The sequence below is a fragment of the Eumetopias jubatus genome, unplaced genomic scaffold, assembly GCF_037043125.1.
Source record: "Eumetopias jubatus isolate StellerSeaLion01/CBP00866 unplaced genomic scaffold, mEumJub1_p1.0 scaffold_7, whole genome shotgun sequence".
Taxonomy (NCBI): Eukaryota; Metazoa; Chordata; class Mammalia; order Carnivora; family Otariidae; genus Eumetopias; species Eumetopias jubatus.
Genome location: NW_028274813.1, coordinates 48,657,337 through 48,681,338, shown reverse-complemented (window position 1 = coordinate 48,681,338; position 24,002 = coordinate 48,657,337). Strand labels below are relative to the sequence as shown.

At 37.2% G+C, this 24,002-nt stretch overlaps 1 protein-coding gene and 1 non-coding gene across 5 annotated transcripts in view; both read right to left on the bottom strand.

The window, feature by feature from the left end:
* NEMF (nuclear export mediator factor) overlaps positions 1–18,203 on the bottom strand; it is a 58,307-nt gene extending 40,104 nt beyond the window's left edge. For 3 of the 4 annotated variants that reach the window (XR_003609813.2, XM_028106128.2, XM_028106199.2), the window contains exons 1-13: positions 18,105–18,203; positions 17,203–17,271; positions 16,959–17,061; positions 13,956–14,081; positions 8,252–8,400; positions 6,723–6,790; positions 6,124–6,210; positions 4,482–4,555; positions 3,278–3,348; positions 3,124–3,199; positions 2,681–2,743; positions 500–577; positions 148–356 (exon numbers count right to left, since the gene is read on the bottom strand). Coding sequence is in view for 3 of the 4 variants with exons in the window: in XM_028106128.2 (XP_027961929.1) it covers positions 148–356; positions 500–577; positions 2,681–2,743; positions 3,124–3,199; positions 3,278–3,348; positions 4,482–4,555; positions 6,124–6,210; positions 6,723–6,790; positions 8,252–8,400; positions 13,956–14,081; positions 16,959–17,061; positions 17,203–17,271; positions 18,105–18,163 (1,232 nt within the window). In the remaining variant the exon portion in view is untranslated. The remainder of the gene's footprint in view (positions 1–147; positions 357–499; positions 578–2,680; positions 2,744–3,123; positions 3,200–3,277; positions 3,349–4,481; positions 4,556–6,123; positions 6,211–6,722; positions 6,791–8,251; positions 8,401–13,955; positions 14,082–16,958; positions 17,062–17,202; positions 17,272–18,104) is intronic. The other variant, XM_028106253.2, reaches the window with a different exon arrangement.
* An 800-nt stretch (positions 18,204–19,003) lies between these two features.
* On the bottom strand, positions 19,004–19,303 carry LOC148163887 (signal recognition particle RNA). The gene has a single exon (XR_015768662.1).
* Positions 19,304–24,002: the final 4,699 nt, after the last annotated feature.

Genomic DNA, 24,002 nt, shown 5'->3' with positions numbered 1-24,002 from the left:
GCTGCATTATCTTAATGTAAATTGTTTTTTCCTGTATCTTTGAGGATAAATTTCCAAATAAAAGACAAAAAATTTTAAATGAATAGTGAACAATTAAACAGCAAAATAAAAACAATTATGAACTGCTTAACTAAGAATCAAACTTACCTTAGTAGCATTGTAACATGATTTGTTTGTAGTTTTAATTCTTTAATTGCATTTGCAACAGGGTCTCCTTGAGCTTGGGCTTCTTTCACAATTAACCCGATTTCCGTCCAATCTATCTGGTTGGCTAAAGCACTTCGAACAACCTGAATGGCTCTGTCAACTATTTGTAGGTTCATTTCTATGAGCTCTCCTTTAAGTTTGTCTATTTCCTTAAGAAATAAACAAAAATGTTTACTATAATGCCAGTTAAAGTTACCATTTTTTCAGTTTTTATTTTAATTCCACTTAGTTAACACACAGTGTTACATTTAAAGTTACCATTTTTGAAATCTGAAAAAGCTAAACATAATACCTGAGCCTGTTGAAGAGCTTCTAATCGGTTTTCATGATCCTTTCGGACGTTATCTAATTTTTTCAATGCTTGTTTTTCCTTTTGTAGACAAAACAGATTTTTAAAAACTTAAATTTCTCATGCCTCTTACACCTTTTCTCTCTTACGTCCTGAAACTCACTATCCCACCTCCACTTCAGCCCCCTCAATGTTGTCACCTTGCTAGCTAAGGTTCCCATACTCCACCTCCCAGGTCTATCCTACCCCAAAGTGTTTCATGCTCTCAAACTACCTCTCCCAACTACCTACCTCCCATTCCCTATATAGGAAGGTATTTTGATTATAGGTTATATTGCATGTAATATGTGCCCCTAATGCCCTTGCATTATTCAAGAAGGCATAATTCAAGACATTGTCTTCTTATCACATAAAAGTAATGTTTTGGGGAAATGCATTCTTAACGAACATAAATGACCAAAACAGCTTTTTTTTTTTTTAAAGATTTTATTTATTTATTTGGCAGAGAGATACAAAGAGAGAACAAGTAGGCAGAGAGGCAGGCAGAGGGAGAGGGAGAAGCAGGGTCCCCGCCGAGCAGGGAGCCCCATGCGGGGCTCGATACCAGGACCCCGGGATGATGACCTGAGCCAAAGGCAGCCGCTTAACCAACTGAGCCACCCAGGCGCCCCCCAAAACAGCTTCTTTTTATTTTATTGCTGCTTTTAATTTTCTCATCATCATTTCTACAAAGTACTCTTTTTTCTAAATTAATGCCACAAAGGCTCATGGTAGTTAATTTACCTTCTATAAAGCATTTTATCATATATCATTTACCTTTCAAGGTTACTGATCTGGAGCAAATTTTCTAACACTAGTAATAGTATCACTAATTAATGAATGTTTGAATGCTGGATGTAATGTTTAAAAAAATGTGAATTTTAAGAATGGTGGCTATAAATAAATAAAGTCTTAAGAAAAAAAATTTTTAGTAAAAGGGGACACCTGGGTGGCTCAGTTGGTTAAGTATCTGCCTTCAGCTCAGGTCATGATCTCAGGGTCCTGGGATCGAGTTCCACATTGGGCCCCTTCTCAGCAGGGAGTTTGCTTCTCCCTCTTCCTTTGCCCCTCCCCCTGCTTATGCTCTCATGCTCTCTCTCTGATAAAAATCTTAAAATTAAAAAAAAAAGAACAGTGACTATTAAAAGAACACAGTGATCACTAAAATAATTCATGGATATTCTGATGCTCATAAAAACATGCCATTCAATGTGCCCACGAAATATGTTTACTAGTTCAGGTGCTGCCACCATGTGGCAGTCACACTAATTCATTCAACCCACCTGCTTTGAAATTGTGCTAATTTTTTTTTTTTTTTTTAAGATTTTATTTATTTGACAGAGACACAGTGAGAGAGGGAACACAAGCAGGGGGAGTGGGAGAGGGAGAAGCAGGCTTCCCACTGGAGCAGGGAGCCTGACGTGGGGCTGGATCCCAGGACCCCAGGATCATGACCTGAGCCGAAGGCAGATGCTTAACGACTGAGCCACCCAGGTGCCCCTGTGCTGTTAATTTTTTATAACAGGGGGACGGTACAGGGATTCATATAATTCCAAATTTTTGCACACATATTTCAAGACTTTACTTATCAATATTTTTGAAAAATCAAATCAATTTCAAATCAAGAGCGTGGCTAATTTCTAAAGCTGTTCTGCAGCAATCCTCCAAAAACATGGTCAAATGTGCTGGGGAAACAGAGCTTATTAAACTCTCCTGTGGAGTTGGAAAGCCCACTTAGAAAAAAACAGTTTAATGATAAACAAATACGATTATTTGTAGAGAAAGGACATTTCCCTCTCTTTTGGCCTATTTAAAAATTTCCTCGGAAGAGTATTTCCTTAATAGCAAAGTTTGAGAAGCTTTGGGTTGCTGTAGTAACACAAATTATACTAGGGAATAAATAACAAGCCTCACCTTCCCACTGTATTTTCCGTTTTGGAGAATATCTGACATACTGATGGAACAAATGAGGGAATGCCTTCCAACAATGAGACCTCCCCTGTACCTTTATCAATAAACTAAGGAATCAGGGCATTCCCATACTACTTCTGAAAGGCTGCCCATTCCTATTATAAAAGCATCATCCACACAAAAAACACACTAAGGCTAGCTGGTTTAATATAAATGTTTTCAGCAATACCATACCTGTTGTAAAGCTTTTAAATCTATTTTCTGACCTTCTATCTTGGAAAAAAATTCATCCACAGCCTTAGTAAAAAAAAAAAAAAAAAAGATAGTAACTAGTTTAAAAAAAAAAAACATGGTCTCTACTTCAACTTACAAACATAGAATTTTAGAGTCCATTTTGTTTTACAACACTACTCAAAGAACTTGAACAGATTCCTAGTAAATGTATCATATAGCTAAACAGAATCAAATTAAGTTAAAATCTTTGGTCCTTCATCTTGAAATAAAATGGCAACAAAAATTTCCAATAGTTTTTATTTGTGACTGCACTGATCTTTAATGCCCAGATTCAGTGACTGTAAACCAAAAATACTTTCAATTTATCAATCAAAGCAAGTTGGTATTAATTTAATAACTCATATCATGCTAACTGGTCAAAAAAACAGAATTGGAAAACCCACCTTGTCAAATGATTCAAATTCTATATATGGACATTGTGAATGTTGAGAAAACAAGAAAGGATGAAATTCCTCATACCTGCAAAACATATTTATTATATCATTCAAGAACATTAATAAACATCGAAAGCAAAGTGACTCATGCCTACATGCTTACGTGAATATGTCTTCAGTTGGTTTATCGACTTCCAAACTTGGTTTTATTTCTCTTTTCTGAATGATGTACCCCTACAAAAATCCAGTATTAAAACTCTTTCTCTTCATAGTTAACAAAGATTTACTTTCCATTTCTGATATAAATTTTATTAACTTATAAAATTATTCCAGTTTTAAATAATCTGCATTTGTCTATTGATTGTACCAATTCTCAAATGATGTTTCTAGGCTAAGTATTATTAAATAATACTGTTTTTTTTCATATGGACAAGAAAAAAATAAGGAAGAAAATGAAAACTAGTGAATTAATAAAGTGGTGGGATTATACATGTGCACTATGCTTTTTTCTTTCCATTTTTAGATGTTCTGCAACTTAAAACAACCAAAAGTACTTTACTTCCAGAAGAAAAAAATCTTAGATTCACTTTGTTGGTAGGAAATTTTAATTCATTTAAAAAACTGGGCAGGTATATTTGCACTGAATTTAGGTATAATTACTCAGAACTTTTTCTGAACCTGTCATAAAGTTATACTTCCAATAGGGAAGAAAAAGAAGGTATGAGATAATTCAGAGGATGTCTTTTTCTTCCCTATTGGAAGTATAACTTTATGGGTAGAAATCAGAGAGGGAGACAAACTAGGAGAGAAGCTTAACTATGGGAAAGAAACTGAGGGTTGCTGGAGGGAAGGTGGGTGGGGGAATGAGGTAACCAGGTCATGGGCTTTAAGAAAGGCACGTGGTGTGATGAGCACTGGGTGTTATATACAACTGATGAATTACTGAACTCTACATCTGAAACTAATGATGTTCTGTATGTTGGTTAATTGAATTTAAATTTAAAAAAATTTTTTTAATATAAAAAATTGAGTGATGTAAATCACCAATTTTTTTAAAAGTGCTGGTAAATTAAAACATGCTTCTCTATCTAAAAATCAGTGTAAGAGGATATACTTTCAAATCCCTCAACTTTCCTGGTATAACAATAATGACCTCACCTAATACTTTCTATAAAAGAAACAGAAGAAAAATTATAAACCCAACAGCAATTTAAAAAAACAAAAAACCCTAGAATAAGCATATTATAGATGTTGAATTTCCAAATTACAACAAAAACTTAAATGTAGTGATCCTTAATGAACTTTAAATTCTGAAAATCTAAATAAATAAAACCACAACAATATACAATAAGTATATGTGGTGCTACCTTTCCACTGAAGTTGGATGTTGTTTTCATATAGTCTTCTGCTTGCTGCAGACAAACAAGTACTTTTTCAATATCTAACAGAATAAAAATGGAAAAAATCAAGTGTCAATTAATAACTATTAAACAACCATGTAGAAAACAGAAAAGTGCTGATGCAATAGTAAAAAATGTTCAAGAAAAGTAGATACAGTTATTTCATGTTTGTAATCAGTAGATGTAATTAAGAATATGTTTTGGCCAGTTTGTGATCCCAACAGCTTTTTACTGAATCATTTTTCCCCTCATGATGGTAAAGGAATTTTGTTCACATACTAAATTTCCATATATATTTGGGCCTGTTTCTGAATTCTTTATTTTGTATTTCTTCAAAAACTTCCTGTTAGGTTCTTAATATATCTATGAAAGGGTTATTCTCCATCATTACTATTATTTTCCAGTTTTCCTGAACATTTTCACATGCTTTTACTCCATAAGAGTATCAGATTTGAAACAAAACACTAGAGTTGCAAAAACAATACCACCTGTTGCCATTTTGATCAGGATTGCACTGAATTAGTATTTTAAATACGAAATCATTCATTAAAACATTTAACTTGTATTTTTAAACATAAAAACATTTACAGCATAAAAATTACTATCCCTAAAGCTTAAATTATATATAACCCCAAAATACAAACATGAAGAATGACTTTTTAAAAATTTTACATGAGAATCTGCAGATAAATTTGTCCAAAACCAAGTCTTCCATTTCCCTTATATTTCCTCTAATTTTTATTATCCTAATCTGGCAATTTAGTTAGGTTCCTTTAAGTAATTACAAAAGCCTAATTCATTTTATAGCTACATTACAGTTCTTACAGAATTAAAATGCACGAATAATTGCTATTTCTAAAAGCACTCCAACTTCCTAGTCAGAAGGTGAGTAATTCAACTCCTTCAAGCCTGTAACAGAGACTATCAAGTTTGGTAACCACTTCAAATATTTAGGGAGAGGAAGAGAGAATATTCTAAAGTTGAAAGGTAATAAGGTAGAGACTGAACTGTGAGTTACTAGTGATAAAGTGCCACATTAGAGGGGTGCCTGGGTGGCTCAATTAAGCATCCACCTTCAGCTCAGGTAATGATCCCGGGGTCCTGGGATCAAGCCTCTTGTCAGGCTCCCTGCTCAGCGGGGAGTCTGCTTCTTCCTCTCCTTCTGCAACCCCTGCCTCCAGCTTGTGCTCTCTCTCTCCTTCTGTCCCAAATAAATAAAATCTTTAAAAAGGAGAAAAGCGGGGAGCCTGGGTGGCTCAGTCAGTTAAGCATCTGCCCTAGGCTCAGGTCATGATCCCTGGGATTGAGCCCCGCATTGGGCTCCCTGCTCAGCGGGGAGCCTACTTCTCCCTCTGCTTCTCTTCCTATTCGTGCTTTCTCTCCCTCTCTCTCTCAAATAAATAAATAAAATCTTAAAAAGGAAAAAAAAAAAAAGGTAAAAGTGCCACATCAGAGTAGGAAGCCAGGAATACCAAATGGATAGAACATTCAAAGGTTAAATGTTTTTAAGTTTACAGCTACCTGCTCATTTTTATTTTCCCAGAATTAATTTTCATAGTTTTTAAAAAAGGAAATGAAAATGGACAAATCTTGTAGCATGCAGGCATACCTTTGCTTTCAAATTTTTCATCCACTTTGACATTTCCAGAGAATCCATTTTCTATAAGACAGTGTTCAATGAGAGCTGGTCCATAGGCTATAAAAGCAGAGGGTATCATTTTTAATATTTTCCCATAAAATTTAACATTCAAAATATAATCCAAAATTTATATCCCAATATAAATATCTAAATAACAGTAGCCAGTGAAAATAACAATTTACTTATTTTGCTTAGATTTTATTATTTTAGTTTACTTATTTTTGAAATGTTATTAGAAATAACAATTCAAGTACTTATAAATATTTGAGACTATAAAACAATTGAAGTCAGTGCATAAGTTATAGAAATTTAATGGAATTGAGCCACATAAAAAGGACATAAATCAGGAATGAAAGATTGTTTTAACATCCAAAAACCTGTTAATGCAATACACCATGTTAACAGAGTAAATTTATAAAAAATCCAAACTTAAAAGTTTTATGTGTGCTATACACTTTCCAACTGGAAAGTTGCAGAGATAACTTTTTAATGCCTTCTAATTTCATAAGAGAATCCTGAAAACTACATTTTCTTACAAACATTTCACTGCCCTATCTAGGAGTACTCACGAAGTAATGGGTTAAGAACTCTCTTCAATAATTCACCCTTAGGTGCACTGGCTATTATTTCAGTCAATCTGTGAAAACAAAATTGACACACCTCTTAATATCTTATATTTACAGCAATATTCATATTCACAATACTTTCATACACATCAAATTGCCTGATTTATCACGGTACTCTAAAGTACAAGAGGAATTAGTTCACTTTGTAGGTAAGAAAATGGATTGTAAAAATAATTTATCCAAGGGTAGTAGGTTCCTGAGCAGCAGACTGGGACCCAAAACCAAATTTCCTAAGAAAAATCAATACTTTCTCAACTAAGTCATATTGCTTATTGTCAATGTGCTCATACATGACAGGAAAGTGATGTTTTTATATAACAGGTAAATGTTTGTAGAACCTGGTGATATATCTTAATACCCGGAATGGCTTTAATAAGAACTCTTAACGATGCTGTGGGCCACTCTGGTCCCCAGATCAGCAGCATCAACATAACCTGAGAACTTGTTAGAAATGTAAATTCCTGGGGCGCCTGGGTGGCTCAGTTGGTTAAGTGACTGCCTTCGGGTCATGTCATAATCTCAGGGTCCTGGGATCCAGCCCCACATCAGGCTCCCTGCTCCGCGGGAAGCCTGCTTCTCCCTTTCCCACTCCCCGCTTGTGCTCCCTCTCTCGCTGTCTCTCTCTGTCAAATAAATAAAATCTTTAAAAAAAAAAAAAGAAAGAAAGAAATGTAAATTCCTGGGGGCGCCTCGGTGGCTCAGTTGTTAAGCATCTGCCTTCGGCTCAGGTCATGATCTCAGTGTCCTGGGATCGATTAAGGGTCCTGGGATCGAGCCCCGCATCAGGCTCCCTGCTCAGCGGGAAGCCTGCTTCTCCCTCTCCCACTCCCCCTGCTTGTGTTCCTTCTCTCACTGTGTGTGTCTCTCTCTCAAATAAATAAATAAAATCTTAAAAAAAAAAAAAGAAATGTAAATTCCTGGGCCGATCCCAGATCCACTGAATCAGACACTAGAAGCAGGGGCAGCAATCTATGTTTTATTAAGTCCTCCAGGTGAATGTGATGCATGTTACACTTTCAGAACCTCTGCTATAGCTATTAGCCAGCAAAACCTTTCAGCCAGAAGAGCACTACATTTTCTTGCAAACATTTCATCATTATAATTTTATAATTACAATCAGCACCTTATCCCACAGTACTCCCTTTTCTTGGCCAAACCATTTCCATTTGCACTCTGCCTAAGATAGACATCTGCCTTCTCACAGAATAGCTAGTAAGTCCCCTCACTTTACCAAGAAATCATAAACATCTAAAGTAACACCAAACTTAGATTAAAAAGACATACATTTGCTACTTGCAAATGAAGCTTAATTGCTTATATGCACATTTATGTAGTTCGAGCAGTCCAAATTTAGTTATTGCATGCAAGTAAACAAAGTATTTTCTTATGTGACAGTTCATTCATATTCTGACCTTTGACCTATTTTACCTCCTAATACATTATGAAATGAGCTTATAAACAAAACATGTTACCTTTCCAAGGTAAGCAAAGGCTCAGCAGCTCTAGCATGATCGACTGGATAGCGTTCACGAACAGCAAATTTAACATCATCTGACTCATCAGTTCGAAATCTCAGGATATTCAAAATTAGGTACTCATAATCTGTAAGAACAATGTTCCCCTGTAATAGAATAAAATATAATTTACTGCTTTTCCCAAATCATTCTTGAAACTTCTTAAAAAGTGAGGAAAAAATTGCAGTCTCTTGAAAACTTAATCAAGCTACAGAAATGAAGTTACAAACAAAAGACATTTAAATCACATCTAAACACTGCTCTTTGCACTTGGACAGCACAGAATGTGAAATAAGATGAGCAAATAAAGGACCCCAAGTTTGAAACATAATGAAGGAATGTACAGCAACTTTAAACTCATTGTCTGATGGTTCTACAGAAATCACTAATGGAAGCACAATACAGTTATCCCCCAGTTTTCAAAACCGCTTTCTTATAAAAGACCTACATTAGTACCTGTTTTCACTAACTGAAAGAAATCTTCAAAGGATTTTCACTTTTATGAAAAAAAGGCAAAAAACAAAAAAAGCACTCAGTGTGTTTTGCAGTGATCTGTTACAGAGTCAGCACATACCTCAAGCAGTGAAAGGTGGCACTGCCAATTCCCTGGAACTACACTCAGCATCTCAGCAGCAAGCCATCATAGCTTTGAACTGTGAAAATCTGTACTTTATCTCTACTTATTTTGTGTGCCCATTAGTAAGATATGACCTAAAGTATCAGAAAAGCCTAAGAGAAGTTATTTTTTGCGTCTGGGAGTGCTCAAAAATTTTTCCATATAAATTGATGGCAACTGCTTCTTTGCTTTACACCATTTCAGCTTATAAAAGGTTTCATAAGAACGGCTCTACTTTTGGATAGCAGGGGAAACCTGTAGTCAATTAACACCCTGATGACCACCAGCTGAACTAACTGCTGCCCTTGCATGAGGCAGGTCTACAAATACTGTGGTTTATTAAGAACAATTCAGAACAGACATTTTAGAGCTAAGTGAAGAGCTATTTGTCTTTTGATAGCAATAGTTATGTGGAAAATGAACAAAGACAGTTATACTCTATCCGAGTAATTCCACACTTGTAATATAGCCTACTGTAATAACTCAATAAAACCAAAAGCTACATGCTTAAAGATATTCACTTAAGTTTATTTACAATAGAAAAAAAATGGCAACAACCTAAATGTATAAATTAGGGAAATTGCTGATTTATGATTTATCAACATAAACTATTGAAAAGCTGTTAACTTATTAAGACTATGTCTTGAAAAAGTAGAATGTCTATAATCTTAAGTAAAAAATAGCAAGACACAAAAAAATTCTGTATTCTAGGAAGTAGAAAGCAAATATATGGGAAAATGAAAATATTAAAAAGACTTTTAAAAATATTGTTACATCTTTTCAATAAAAAAGAAGAGGGAAACTTTTTTTTTTTAAGACTTTATTTGAGGGAGAGACTGCACGGGAGTGTGAGAGAGAGAGGTAGAGAGAATCTGAAGCAGACTCTGCACTGAGCACAGCTGGACACAGGGCTCAATCCCACAACCTCGAGATCCTGACCTGAGCCAAAACTAAGAGTCGAGCGATTAACTGACTCAGTCACTCAAGCGAAGAAGGGGGAAAACTTAATGAAAATAAAACTGCCTAAAAAATACAGCCTTCCAAATTTATTATAGACAGTGAAGACAGGTGTTGTTACAGAATTAAAATAGATAATCACAAATGCCTTAGCAACTACTTATAAGTTGGTCACAGAAGATTGGAAAAGTAGCCCCAAACTCAGGTTGGGGAAGTGGCTTTAGTAGATGGGGCCACCATTCACCTTGATTAACCAGAAGTTACTAGGTGTTCAAAGAGTAATACCTACTCCTGAAAGTTCTGACTTCAAAGCATTCATGCATTTAACATAAAAGTTAACTGGAGAAGGAAAGCTGGGAGCTTGGAAAAATGTCCATATAGTGTCTGGTTCAGGAATATGTGACTTGAAAAACACCTGGCCATAGAGCCTGGCACACAGAAGTACTTAATAAATGTTTGTTGAATCAAAATGTGCAATTATTGAGAACATCTGGCAGATTCCAGTAAGGCAGTTACTTCCCTGGAAGTGTTTTTTCCTTAAATCAAGGTTTCCCAAACTCTTCCTTAATATGGTCCCCCCTCCATAAAAAAAGAACTCTGTGATCAAGTAAGTTGAAAATTCTAAGTAACAAATCCTTCTCTAGGGGATATACACATCACATTATATGGATAAAATACACAGAGCCTGTCTTTTAAGAAATAAAAAATGCAAGCAAGACAGTAAACATTTACAGGACTGAAACCTAGGAGAAGAAAACTCAGAAAACTCAGAATTAGCCCCACGCTTGGGGCTAATTTTCCCCTCGGATCATTTGTCTAACAGTTAAGAAGCAGCTGATGACAGGCTGAGAAGCTGAGCATAAATTCTGATAGACTTACAGGACAACTAAGGGGAATAAAACCAGAGTTCAGAGTCCAAGTGAAAGATGAGTTGGGGAGAGAGGGATATCCTGTAAGTCCAGCTCTGAATAGGGGGTCATAAAGGCTGCATCTCAGGGGATGAGATGAATTACAAATATACCAGCTTTTCCAGGCCCAGCTTCTATCAATTCAATCCTTGACTGGAGCGAGGTAATCTGGGATTATCTGTGCCTTTAGCCACTTGTCAAAAGCAATTATTTCTCTAGAGGAAGACAACATCATTCCAGATCTCACAATATAACTACTGTTTTTCCTACTCAATGTCGGCCACACAATATAATAACCAGACATGTGAGGAGACAAGACAATGTAATTAAAGTCAAAAGAAACAACAGACAATAAAAACAGACACTCAAGGGGTGCCTGGATGGCTCAGTCGTTAAGCATCTGCCTTCAGCTCAGGTCATGATCCCAGGGTCCTGGGATCAAGGCCCGAATCAGGCTCCCTGCTCCACAGGAAGCCTAGTTCTCCCTCTCCCACTCCCCCTGCTTGTGTTCCCTCTCTTGCTGTCTCTCTGTCAAATAAATAAAATCTTAAAAACAAAACAAAACAAAAAAACAGACGCTCAAAGCAATTCCAAATGACTCCAAATGATTCTTGTCTGATAGCAATAAAATTAGTGACCTGGAAGACAGGTCAAAGAAAATATGGCTGAGTTTCCCAAAACTGATGAAAAACATCAACTCAGTTCTAGAAGCGCTATGAACCCCCAAAAGATAATTACAAATAAAAACTCAACTAGGCACACCCCAGCAAAACTGAAAACTGAACACGAAAAAATTTTAAAGCATCCAGATTAGAAGGCCAGATTACCTTCAAAAGAGCCGACACTGATTTCACTAGAAACAATGGTTGACACAAGACAATATACTATTTTGGTAACTGTAAAAAATTTAATTAATAAGAGAACCAACTAGATTGTAAAACTGGTTGTAAGAGAAATGAAATAAGTGAAATATTTAGAGTGACTGAGAGAATGACTATATAAGATTGCCAATTCAAGGCAGTAAGATAAGACCAACCTTTGGGGATATCTTTTCTTTGGACAGATATAATTTGAATCTCTACTAGATGCAATTATTTTCATTGCTATGAGGCAAGAATTATTTGTATTTCTATCAGTTTCCTACAAGTTAAAATCTACCTTTATAGAGTTGTTTAAAAAACCTAATCAATAGTAAATAGCAAATCAAAGATATACATCCTTCAAGAAAAATATAATCCCCAGGAGTGCCTGCTAGACAGAACTCAGCAGGATACTAAATGACATTGTGTCCTTTTTGTCTCTTTTCAAATTTTGGATACTTTTTTTCGGTCCCCTCTCATAACATCTAAAATTATTGATGACAAATACACATAAGCTACTCTCACTGCATCTTGGCCTGATTTATTTATATAAGTACAGCAAGAAATGTTAATTAACATATACAATCTCCTTATAGTCAGCAAATCTAGAGCCACAAGGTATGAAGCAATTACTAAAGCCATAATAATTACTGCTGCCTGGAGAATTCATAAGAAATCTGGGATTTTATTTCAAAAAGTTTGTTATCCCAGAGATTTAACAATTAGTATTTGCTTCTAATTCAAAGCTATGAAACCAAACCAAACAAAAAAACCACTACTCATTGTGTCTGTGGTATACCTATAAATGTATGTAAATTCCTCTTTAAAGTTACTCAAACCTACCCTTCCTTACTACCAATAGGCTAAGATCCTACACGCCACAGAATAGGTACAAAACCAGTTTCTCAGGAGGGCTTTGTGGACACTGCTTCTGCATATACAATATAACCTTTGTTCCTTAATGATGAGCTTGTTATCCTACTTAAATGAGACTTATTCTCAACTATGACACCCCAGGTTTGACCTTAGTTGCACAATTTGCCTAATTATATCTTGGTAAAAGGAAGGACAAATTCTTATCAAACCTATGTAAATATACACATTGCCATTAGCAGTAAAAAAAATGTCCATAAAAGACATTTGTTCCTAAATTCTAAGGGATCAATGAGAGCAAATTACCATTTAAAGAATATATCACTTCAATTTGCAGAAGTATAAACTACTACAGATCAAGAGAAAGGTAAAGGGCTTTATCATACACTACCATAAAACACACATCATAAAAATAATACCAACAATATTCTGAAAAAAATTAACCACAGTTAGATTCTCTCCAGTTTATTTAGTCCTATCTGATTAATTCTAATCATCCTAGATCACAGGTTGGCACTCTATTTTCATAAAAGCACCTGCTTCTAGATTAAAGGAAGTCTCATAATTCTAATTTGGTCCCCTGATACATTTTGGCATTTGTCTAAGCAATACTGGCTCAGATGATGTGAGTCTATTATATAAGAGCAGGGGTCAGCAAACTTTTTTACAAAGCTAACTCTGTAAAAGGCAAGACAGTAAACACTTTAGCATTTGTGACCACATATGGTCTCAGTTGCATTTTTTTTTTTTAAGAGCCCTTTTAAAACATAAAAAACATTCTTAAGTTCACAAGCTTTATAACACGGGGCCACCCGCTGTAGTTTATCTACTCCTGTTTAAGAGTATCTGATATACCCTTTCCAGCAAGGTTCTGAAACTGACTTCTTTATTGAAGACCCAACATAATGACAAAATTATAGAAACAGAATAATTGGTAGTTGTCAGGAGGTTGGGATGGTGGGAGGAAGAGAGGTGGGTGGGTATTACCATAAAGAGGTATCACCAAGAAGATCTCTGTGGTAATGGAAAATTCTGTATCTTGACTGCAGTAGTGGTTATATATTTACAAAGGTGGTAAAATGCACAGAACTAGATGCATACATTGTACCAATATCGATTTCCTGATTCTGATACTGTCCTATATTATGTAAAATGTAACAACTGAGGGACACTGACCTCTCTTATCTTTGCAACTTCCTGTGAATCTATAATCATTTCAAAACAAAAGTTAAAAAAAATTTTTTTAAAGTAGGTATCACGCAAATTTTAACTGACCACTACCTGAGACCACATACAAAAATCAATTTCAGATGGGCTGCAGTACAGTTGACTGCAGGGGAAGGGGCAGAACGTTCCCTGCCCATGTTTCACAGTACAATAGTATTACACAAATAATTAACAATATAATGATCAATTATCCTTTATCTCATTCCCCAAATTTAACTTACCCTATCATAGAGCTCAATGATTAGGTGATAAGCAGCTTCATCACTTCCAAATTGAAAATCTACAATTCTATCCACACCAAGCTGTTTTGCACTGACCAATCGCCGACTCTTCAAATGTTTTCGGCACTAGTGAAAAACAGAAGAAAATGTCATTTATGTAGAAGTCAATTCCTAATTGTTTGATACTGGTTTGTAAATAAGTTCCCTCTTTTCATTATCATCAAGAATAACATTTAAAAAGTAGTAAACAAAAGCTTGCAGATAACCAAAGGAAAAACACTTCAGATGACTCTCACTGCTAACTCTGAAACAGTATATTTTTTAAGAAGAAAATGACAGATCTATAGAGAAATTTATTTTGTTGTTTATACCACTGCTAAATCCCTTTTTCTTACCCTGATAACCTCATTCAAAACCATAACCTTTTTTTAAGCCTCTTTCTAGTCCCATCTTTTAAGTATCCCCAATTTCCTTTGTGTTCAAAATTAATTAGTGGTTTTCACTAATCTTCCACTTCAAATACAAATTCTGAACCATGAGCTTATTGGTATTCTATTGGTATAATCCTCTACATACATCCAATTACCTTCTAATCCCACAAATTTATTAATATAACCCAGACAGAATTTTTCTGGTACTGTCTCCAAAGGTTTTGATAAACCTAGCTCAAATCCAAATGTATTAACTCTCATTCCTTATCAGATCCCATTCTTCCTATCCCTAAGTCATGATGTTCTTTTCTTATTAGCAATTAAAATAAAATTAACATTCTTAAACCCAAATACAAATTACTTTGTAAATACCTATTGCTTTAGATTATATATACCATCCTTTAGTACAGATATTTAAGCATAACACAGATCAGAAACAAGATTAATCTGTAGTGCCTAAAAAATCTTCCAACTGTTTCTAATACTTGAATTTGAATGACCCCTTAGTCAAGACCAGTAAAATAGAATGCTTTCAAGACTTAAATTCAAGATTTTAAAGAGAGATTCAAATTTTACAGAGAAGTTAATATAAAGTCACCTTAAAAAAAGAGAGAGAAAGAAATATACAATCATTCCTAGAATGCCAACTCTTTGATAACCAAGACTTCTTCCCCAGACCTGATAGGTTCACATTGACTAAAATTCTTATTTTATGTACTTGTATATTCAGACAGATGTAATAAGACTTTTCAAACTTTTTTTCCCCTCTTATATTCAATAGTTCTGATTTATGAGTGGTCTATGATGATTTTGATTTAAACAGTGACCTACATATAGGGCTATTTTTAAATCCCCAGGGGAAAATCACAATCCTTCCAGAGTCCCCCAGTAGCATTTTTATTCAAGAAAAATAAAGTTAAATGGAGATAAAAGGCGTCCTTGAAGGGAACAGAAATCCACACCGTGGAATGGAGAAAAGGGAAGATTATTTATCATGAGTATAGATGGGCATACGGTACATATGTAGTGCTTATTTTGTTTATTTCCCTATTAGCAGCTTGGTGAAAACAACTGTCAGTGCCACAAAGCATTAACTGGCATTCCCAAATGTGAGAATGAGGAACAATCACTGTGATTTACCACAAACTGAGCATGACTATGACATACAACAGTAGCAGCTCTTTATTTTAAATTATTTATAACGTGCTTAACATTGTCTGCTCCAATGAAGAGTATCTCTCTATACGTTTAGATTAACATGTACACCTAACTCATAAAATTCTCTTTTTAGAGTGTTTGGCTTCCTATTAGTATAGCCTGATTTGGGGATTTTTACACAATCCCAGTATCATATATCTTATCATCTGTTACATCATCTGTAAAACTAAAATAACCGTTCTTCATATCCACTGTTATATTAAACTTAAAATATATATTATTCATTTATTTTGAAAAGTGCTATACAAATACCAAGTGTCACCATTATTAAGGACAATTCCCAAAAGAACCATGTAGGCTTACTATTAAGTATATTAAACTTTTAAGAGTTTGATAATTTTGTGACAGGCCTTGTGATTTGGGAAACACTTACCTAACTTGTAATCCAAAACAGATTCTAAGTTGCTGGGGATAAGATTCTTCTCTGTAAAGCCTCTAATGAAATAACACAATGCCAAAACAAATAAATTTCTGAAGGAAAGTGAGGAGGAGAGGAAGAAGGAAATTAATACATATGGAGCCCTATGATGTGTCAGGCATTGTGTTAGGTGCTTTACATGTTACTTCAATTAATCCTCACCAATAACCCCATGAGGGAGGTATTATCCACATTTTACATTTAAAGAAACTAAGTTTCAAGAGGTTAAGTAACTTTTCTGGGTTATAAAATTATTCAGTGGCAAAATCATTAATTCAAAGTTAGGTATATTTGATTCTAATGTCTTTCCTCTGTACCACATAATCTTTCAGTATATGTTATGTCAACAAATGGATAGGTAACACGTCCACAAATGCAGAATCTCAGCTTTAACAGAAAAAACAAAAGCAAAGAGAGACGTGAAAAGTAAAAAGATATGATTGATAACAAATGTCATTGAGTATTCCAACAAAATACAGATTGGTAGCTCAAAAGTGAACTGCAGAAAACTAGGAAAGGGGGGTAGGGCATATCACAGAAAGCCAAGAATAATAGGATATGGGTTCAGAAATTAGGGAATCATAAAAAGGTGAAAAACTGATGAAAATGAGGCTTTAGAAAAATTAACACTGGTCTAACACAATTTTGATAGCAAGAAGTAGACTGTAATTAAGGGACTTTAAGGAAATGTTATGAAAGTTCAAACTAGAATAGTGACTGTGGGAACAGAAAGATTTGGAGCACAATGGGGTGTGAAGAGTAACAGGGAGAAGTCAATAAACAGCTACTTTATTCATCCCAGTATCTATCAACTACTCTATTTTATCTCTACTTTATTCATAACAGTAAAGGAAAACCAAATGTTTTAAAACTTAAATCGTTAGTGACCAATCTCAGGGCCTTAAAATTTAGCTTCAAGTATAATTTAAAGTTTACCTTCATGGCAAAACTAGATGGCATCATATTCTTAGGCCACTCAAATTCTGTTGTGTGAATTCGTATGCCAGATTCAAGTAAAAGTGTAGCTTTAAAGTCTGGTCTGTAGAAGAAAAAAGTTAAATTTTTCTTTAGGGCACTTGTCAACGCTAACTCAGTAAAACAGACTAAAAGTGCAAGTAAAAAAAATTAATTATCCCATATTTAATTACCAAAGATAAAACAAGCCTGTAAATGTTCTTACTTTTGAAGACGAATAAGATAGGTCTTATTATCCACATCATAAACATTGTTTACTCTCATTCCTGTTAAGCTGCAAAGAGAAAGGAAACATGTAACAACATTTGAAATATAAATCTTCACAAAAATTAAAGCGGCAGGCGGAAGCAGAGCCTTCGAAAGAGGGGATCTCCAACTCTAAGGATATGGAGTCAACCAGGGAGCAGAGTCTGAAGGCCACCAGGCATTCAGCCCAAAACGTAATTGTAACTTTTTATGAACAAAAGTGGTAATGCCAGCCCTAAGAAAACCATGCAATGCCCTGCGTCCTTGAAACGACCCAATATTTTTAAGGAAATATAGTACAATCTAATCCACTTTATTACAAAAGGGAAAAAAGATAAACGAAACCCTGGAAAAATGACAAAACTCACACAGCTGAATAGAAACCAGACTAGAATCTGTTACCTGCAGCTAAAACGCCGATATTCCCTCTCAGGAGTAAGGAGGAGTGTCAAAGAAATCAGGCCTCCAGTCTGGAAACCTCTGAGGCAAAAGACTACTGGGGCATCCTGGCTTCCACCTGGTGTCTCGTGTTTTACTAAACGCTTGCTGCCAGACCCAGGCAACTCAGGCCAACAAGGCGAGAGCTCGGCGAGGACCCCGCCAAAGCCTGACACAAGACCTGGTGAGTCAGGCAACCCGCGAGAGCAGGGTGTGGGGCACGCGGACGCTGGGGTCCCCCCAGGTGTCCTGAGGGCCACGGGAAAGATGTCACGCGCTCGCCCACCCAGGCCTAGCCAGGTCCGCAGAAGAAAAGCATTGGGGACTAAGGGGAAATATCAGGCTGGTCTTTCTTCCACTTTGGGGCACTGGCCTCTGCCTTCTGCATTCCCCGCACGAGCCTGGTCACCTATCGCTCAGTACCTGGCATTCAGCTCCGCGAGTACCGCGCGGAGATCAATGGTGCTAAAGCGAGTCTTCATGGCGAGGTCTGAGTGTCGCTGCCGCAGTTTCCTCCACTGACTGCCTGACTCAACGCCGCTACTCTTATGCGCAGGCGCACTTGGCTGAAATCTACGGCCGCGCAGAAGACCCAATATTCCTTGAAGCGAAGGTGTTTGCGTCACTTTTCTGAAATTTGGACTATCAAGTCGCCGTCAGCTGGCTTTTCGTATGCCAAAAGAATTCGAAATAAACCCCAATTATTCTCTGAAAGTGCATTTCTTCCTGGAAAGCTGACGGACTAGTCCGGTTACCTTTCCCCCTTGTGTTTCGGGACTCAAGCGAGCGTCCCTAGTGACCCCTGCTGGTGGTAAAAATTTATGAGGCGCGTACTGGGAGGATTTCCCCTAGAAGGGCGGTAGGGCTCGGTATGCCAGAGCAACAACCCCTTTCCATTCGGTTACTTGGACCAGTAGAATTTTGAAATGCAACGAAGCGGAACTGTTTCATTCGCCTTACAATTACCCTCAATGATAAAGATGAAGCAACGTTCAGAAAGGAGTTCCTATTTTGATGGGCCCTGCTCTCAGAAGAATATTTTGAGATGTATTGTGGGATTCTCATTTAACCCATGTCTTGGCATCCCCTTGCCTCAGCGTAGTACCTGGTATACCATAGGAACTCCATAAACGCTAGGCAACCTGAATATTCAGGTGTTTCGCTAGATAATCAAAAGTAAGACAGAATAAGAGAAGATTGCCTCACCATGGGGAAATGCACAGGGTAGTAGGAAAACTGTCGGGCAAGAATGTAAGTAGGCCACTTTTCGTTGTGTTCGATAGATACATTAGAAGAAAGGATACTTTAAGGTGAGAACTCAAAAGAGACGGGGTCTCGCTATGTTGCCCAGGCTGGAGTGCAGTGGCTATTCACAGGCGCGATCCCACTACTGATCAGCACGGGAGTTTTGACCTGCTCCGTTTCCGACCTGGGCCGGTTCACCCCTCCTTAGGCAACCTGGTGGTCCCCCGCTCCCGGGAGGTCACCATATTGATGCCGAACTTAGTGCGGACACCCGATCGGCATAGCGCACTACAGCCCAGAACTCCTGGGCTCAAGCGATCCTCCTGCCTCAGCCTCCCGAGTAGCTGGGACTACAGGCGCGCGCCACCGCGCCCGGCGAGGATCCTGAGCTTGGGAGGATTCTCCAGTCTGCCGGCAGCCAGTCGTCACAATTCCCACCAGCAGAAGGCGACTCTAAGTTGAAAGGATGCGCTTGCCACTTCAGAAGAAAGCGGGAACTGTAGATGCTAAGGAGGACTGCTATAGGACATAGGGCACACAACATTCATTACTGCATCTTAGGACACAGTAAACCATGCAGAATAGCTCAAAATGTAAAATAAACCATTTGGAGAGTCAGGAAAGAGTGGGAGCCAAGTAGTCTGATGGTCCAAACTGCAAAAATGAGAGGTCCCGGGGTACATAAACAATACTAAGGTTACTATGTTCGCTCTGAAGGCATTCCCAAAAGATTGCCTAAATATCTGGCATCAAAGCAGCCGAGTAAAACTCCACATTGAAAGGGACAACACTCAGGTGTTTCTTTAAAAACAAAAACTGAAGTACTCATAACAAAACTCCCACCTTAGGGCACTGGACCAATAAGATAGGAGCAGGAACACTGATTTAAGTTATACAGGGTCCGTCTGCCTATCAACTAACTCATATGTTGCTTCTGCTTTGTCAAAGAAAGTGGGGATCAGAAAGAAAATGAAAGAAAATCCCTAAGGGAAGAGGTAGATCAAGATAAGTGTAAAAATTACCAGAGAACTGCATCATTTACTACAGATTTCTATCATTTCTAGTTTTTGAAGTAATTTCTCTGCTTTGAGAAAATTCTGAGACAGGGTTACTTGAGGACTTGTGGAAAAAATAAGAAGCAACAGGGTGAGCAAATCATCTTCTGATTTTCAAAAAGAAGATAAAAGTGACTATTTGAAACCACAGACAGGTGCTATTAACATGTGGCGCAACGAAAAATTTAGAGAAAATTATTAATGGATGACTTATGGGCATCTAGAATTATGATTCTCAAACTTTAGTGTACATTCAGCAATTACTGCCGACATAATTAAAGCAAATTCCTGGGCACCACACCCAGAGTTATTTGGCTCAACATATCTGGATTTTTAACTACCAAGATGAAAGGGGCTTCTGGCCCATACTTGAAAGTTGACTGATCTCTAGAAGATGAAGTGGTGATCACTAGGAACTAATGTAGTTTCACATAAAATAAGATATAATTAATCTTACTTTCTACTCAACTCATGGACATATTTTTTATACAGTCTTCAAGATTTTTTAAAAATTGAGGTAAATTCACATAACATAAAATTCACCATCTTAACCATTTTAAAATATACACTTCAGTAACTCTTAAAATATTTACAATGTTGTGAAACCATCTCCACTGTCTAGTTCCATAAAATTGGGATGCATTTTTTGACAGAGAGAGACACAGCGAGAGAGGGAACACAAGCAGGGGGAGTGGCAGAGGGAGAAGCAGGCTTCCCGCTGAGTAGGGAGCCTGATGCGGGGTCTGATCCCAGGACCCTGGTGGGAATTACTACCACTGCATCTTTCGAGTCCTTGATGGTGGCGCTAAATTTTTTTAAAGATTTATTTATTTATTTTAGAGAGAGAGCAGGGCAGATGGAACGACAGAGGAAGAGAATGTTCAAGCAGGCCCCGCCCTCAGTGCAAAACCCTGAGCCACCCAGGTGCCCAATCATAAAATTTTTTTTAAAAATCCCTTTTGGGGATTGCTGGACACCAACTTCACTGACAGTAATTCTAAGAAACTCAAAATGTCACTTTGGTCCACCATCAAAGTAGGGGCTTGGGAGGTCAGGTGATAAATGAAGTTTTAGCTCAGATCTGCCTCACAGTGGTCCCAGGGGATCTCTAAACCCATCTTTTTACTTTTTACTTTTTTTAAAAGATTTTATTTATTTATTTTAGAGAGTGAGAGAGAGAGGAGGAGGAGGAGTAGAGGGGGAAGGAGAGGGACAAGCAGACTCTGTGCCGAGTACGGAGCCCTACGACTGGAGAGACCATGACCCAAGCTGAAACCAAGAGTTGGAAGCTTAACTGACTGAACCACCCAGCCGCCCCTCCAAATGCATCTTGTGGTTATTTCCCCAATACTGGAATGTATGATTGGAATAGACATACTCAGCAGTTTCAGAATCCCCACACAGATTCTCTGGCCTGTGGTGTGAGGCTATCATGGTGGGAAATGTCAAGCCACTAAAACTGTTTCTACCTAAAATGAAACATAATACCACATTTCTGGAAGGGTTGCAAAGATTAGTGTCACCATGGGGCACCTGGGTGGCTCGGTTGGGCAACCAACTCTTGGTTTCCACTCAGGTCATGGTCTCAGGGGTTGTGAGATCAAGCCCTGCATTGGGTTTTGCACTGAGGGCGGGGCCTGCTTGAACATTCTCTTCCTCTGTCGTTCCATCTGCCCTGCTCTCTCTCTAAAATAAATAAATAAATCTTTAAAAAAATTTAGCGCCACCATCAAGGACTCGAAAGATGCAGTGGTAGTAATTCCCACCATGTTCCATTGAACTTGCCTATTTGGTCTCTGCAGAAGACAGATGGACCTTGGAGAATGACAGTGGATTACTGTAAACTCAACCAAATGGTGACTTCAATTGGAGCTGCTATACCAGACGTAGGTTTATTGCTTGAACAAATCAACACACCCACTTGTACCTGATATGCAGCTATTGATCTAGCAATGTCTTTTTCTCCATCTTTGTTAATAAAGACCCCCCAGAGCAGTTTGCATTCAGCTGGAAAGTGCAGCAATACACTTTCACTGTCCTATTTCAGGGATATCAACTCTCTAGCCCTGTATCACAATTTAGTTCACAGGGATTTTGATCGCCTTTCCCTTCCACAAGATATCATAGGTTCATTACACTGATGACATTATGCTGACTGAAGTCTAGTGAACTAGAAGTAGAAACAACTGTAGATTCATTGCTAAGACATTTGTGTCAGAGAGAGGAAGTAAATCTAACAAAAATTCAGAGACCTACTTCAGTGAAATTTCCAGGGGAACCAGTGATGTGGGATATGCCAGATACCCCTTTTAATGTGAAAGATAAGTTGTTGCATATGTCCCCCTTACAACAAAGAAGAGCCCACAATGCCTAGTGGACTCTTTGTGGATTTTAGAGACAGCATATCCCTCATTTGTGTATAGTACTCAGGTTCATTTACCAAGGGACTCAAAAAGCTGCTAGTTTTGAGATACAATAATGGTTCCATTGAACTGGAAGTTTAGACAGCTGCTGAGTCACTTTGGGTTCGTCGTAGCTCTGAATTAATGGGCCAGAAGGGAGTTATTGTGCTTACAGGGGTGATTGGTCCTGACTACCAAAGAGAAATTTGCTACTCCACAATGGAGGTAAGGAAGAGTATGTCTAGAATATAGTAGATCCCTTAGGGAATCTCTTAGCATTACCATGCTCTGAGATTAAAGTCAATAGAGAACTACAACAACTTGATCCAGACAAGACTACTAATGGCTTAGACCCCTCAGGAAAGAAGGTTTGTGTAACTCCACCAGTTAAAGGACCGTGACCACCAGCTGAGGTGAAGGAAGAGTTATAAATACCAGCTATGACCACATACCCAGTTACAGAGACAAGAACTGTAATTGTCAGGAATTTTTCTTCCGTATTTTGTGTGTGTATTTGTTTGTGTATTTTGATATGTATATATGAAGGAAATATCTTTGTTTTCTTCCCTTTCTTATCCCTTTATCATGTAACATAAGATGTAATGACTTTATATCATAGTAGTTGAGTGTTGTTAATTTTACATTATAGTATTCAAATTTTGTGATATCAAGCAGAAGAACAAACATCACCCAATGACTCAGCATTCTTTTTTGGGGAAAGACTTAGTGCATTTTTGGTTGCACACAGGATAGTTATTGCCTTTATTTAGAAGTTAAGTATAGTTTAAGAATATATATATGAGTATCTAGTTGACCATGGGTGGACTTGTGATGGTTAATTTTATGTGTCAACCTAGCTGGGCCACTGTGCCTAGATATTTGGTCAAACATTTGTATTTTGTAGTCGTTGTTTGTTTGTATAGTGAACTAAACACTCCAGTTTTTTTCTGAACTAATTTTTTTCCACTTTTTGATTGTTGTAAAATATGCTCTATAGAAAGTCTACCATCTTAATTATTTTTTTAAAGATTTTATTTATTTATTTGACACAGAGAGGCACAGCAAGAGAGGGAACATAAGCAGGGGGAGTGGGAGAGGGAGAAGCAGGCTTCCCGCTGAGCAGGGAGCCCGACGCAGGGCTTGATCCCAGGACCCTGGGACCATGACCTGAGCCGAAGGCAGACACTTAACTGACTGAGCCATCCAGGCACCCCATCTTGATTATTTTTAAGAGTACTGTTCAGTGGTATTAAAATATATTTTGTATTAAGTACATAATGTTGTAAACCATCACCACCATTCAACGCTATAGCTCTTTTTGTCTTGTAAATCTGAAACTCTATACCCATTAAACAATAACTCACAATTTCCACTGTCCCCAGCCCCTAGAAACCTGCAATCTACCATCTCTTCAATTTTGACTAATTTAACTACCTTATATAACTGAAATCATACAGTAATTATCTTTTTTGTGATGGGTTTATTTCACTTAGCATAGTGTTCTCAAGTTTATTCTGTGCTGTAGCATGTTAGAATTTCCTTCCTTTTTAAGGCTGGATAATATTCCTCTGTATATATAGACCACATTTTGCTTATCCATTCATCCATCAATGGACACT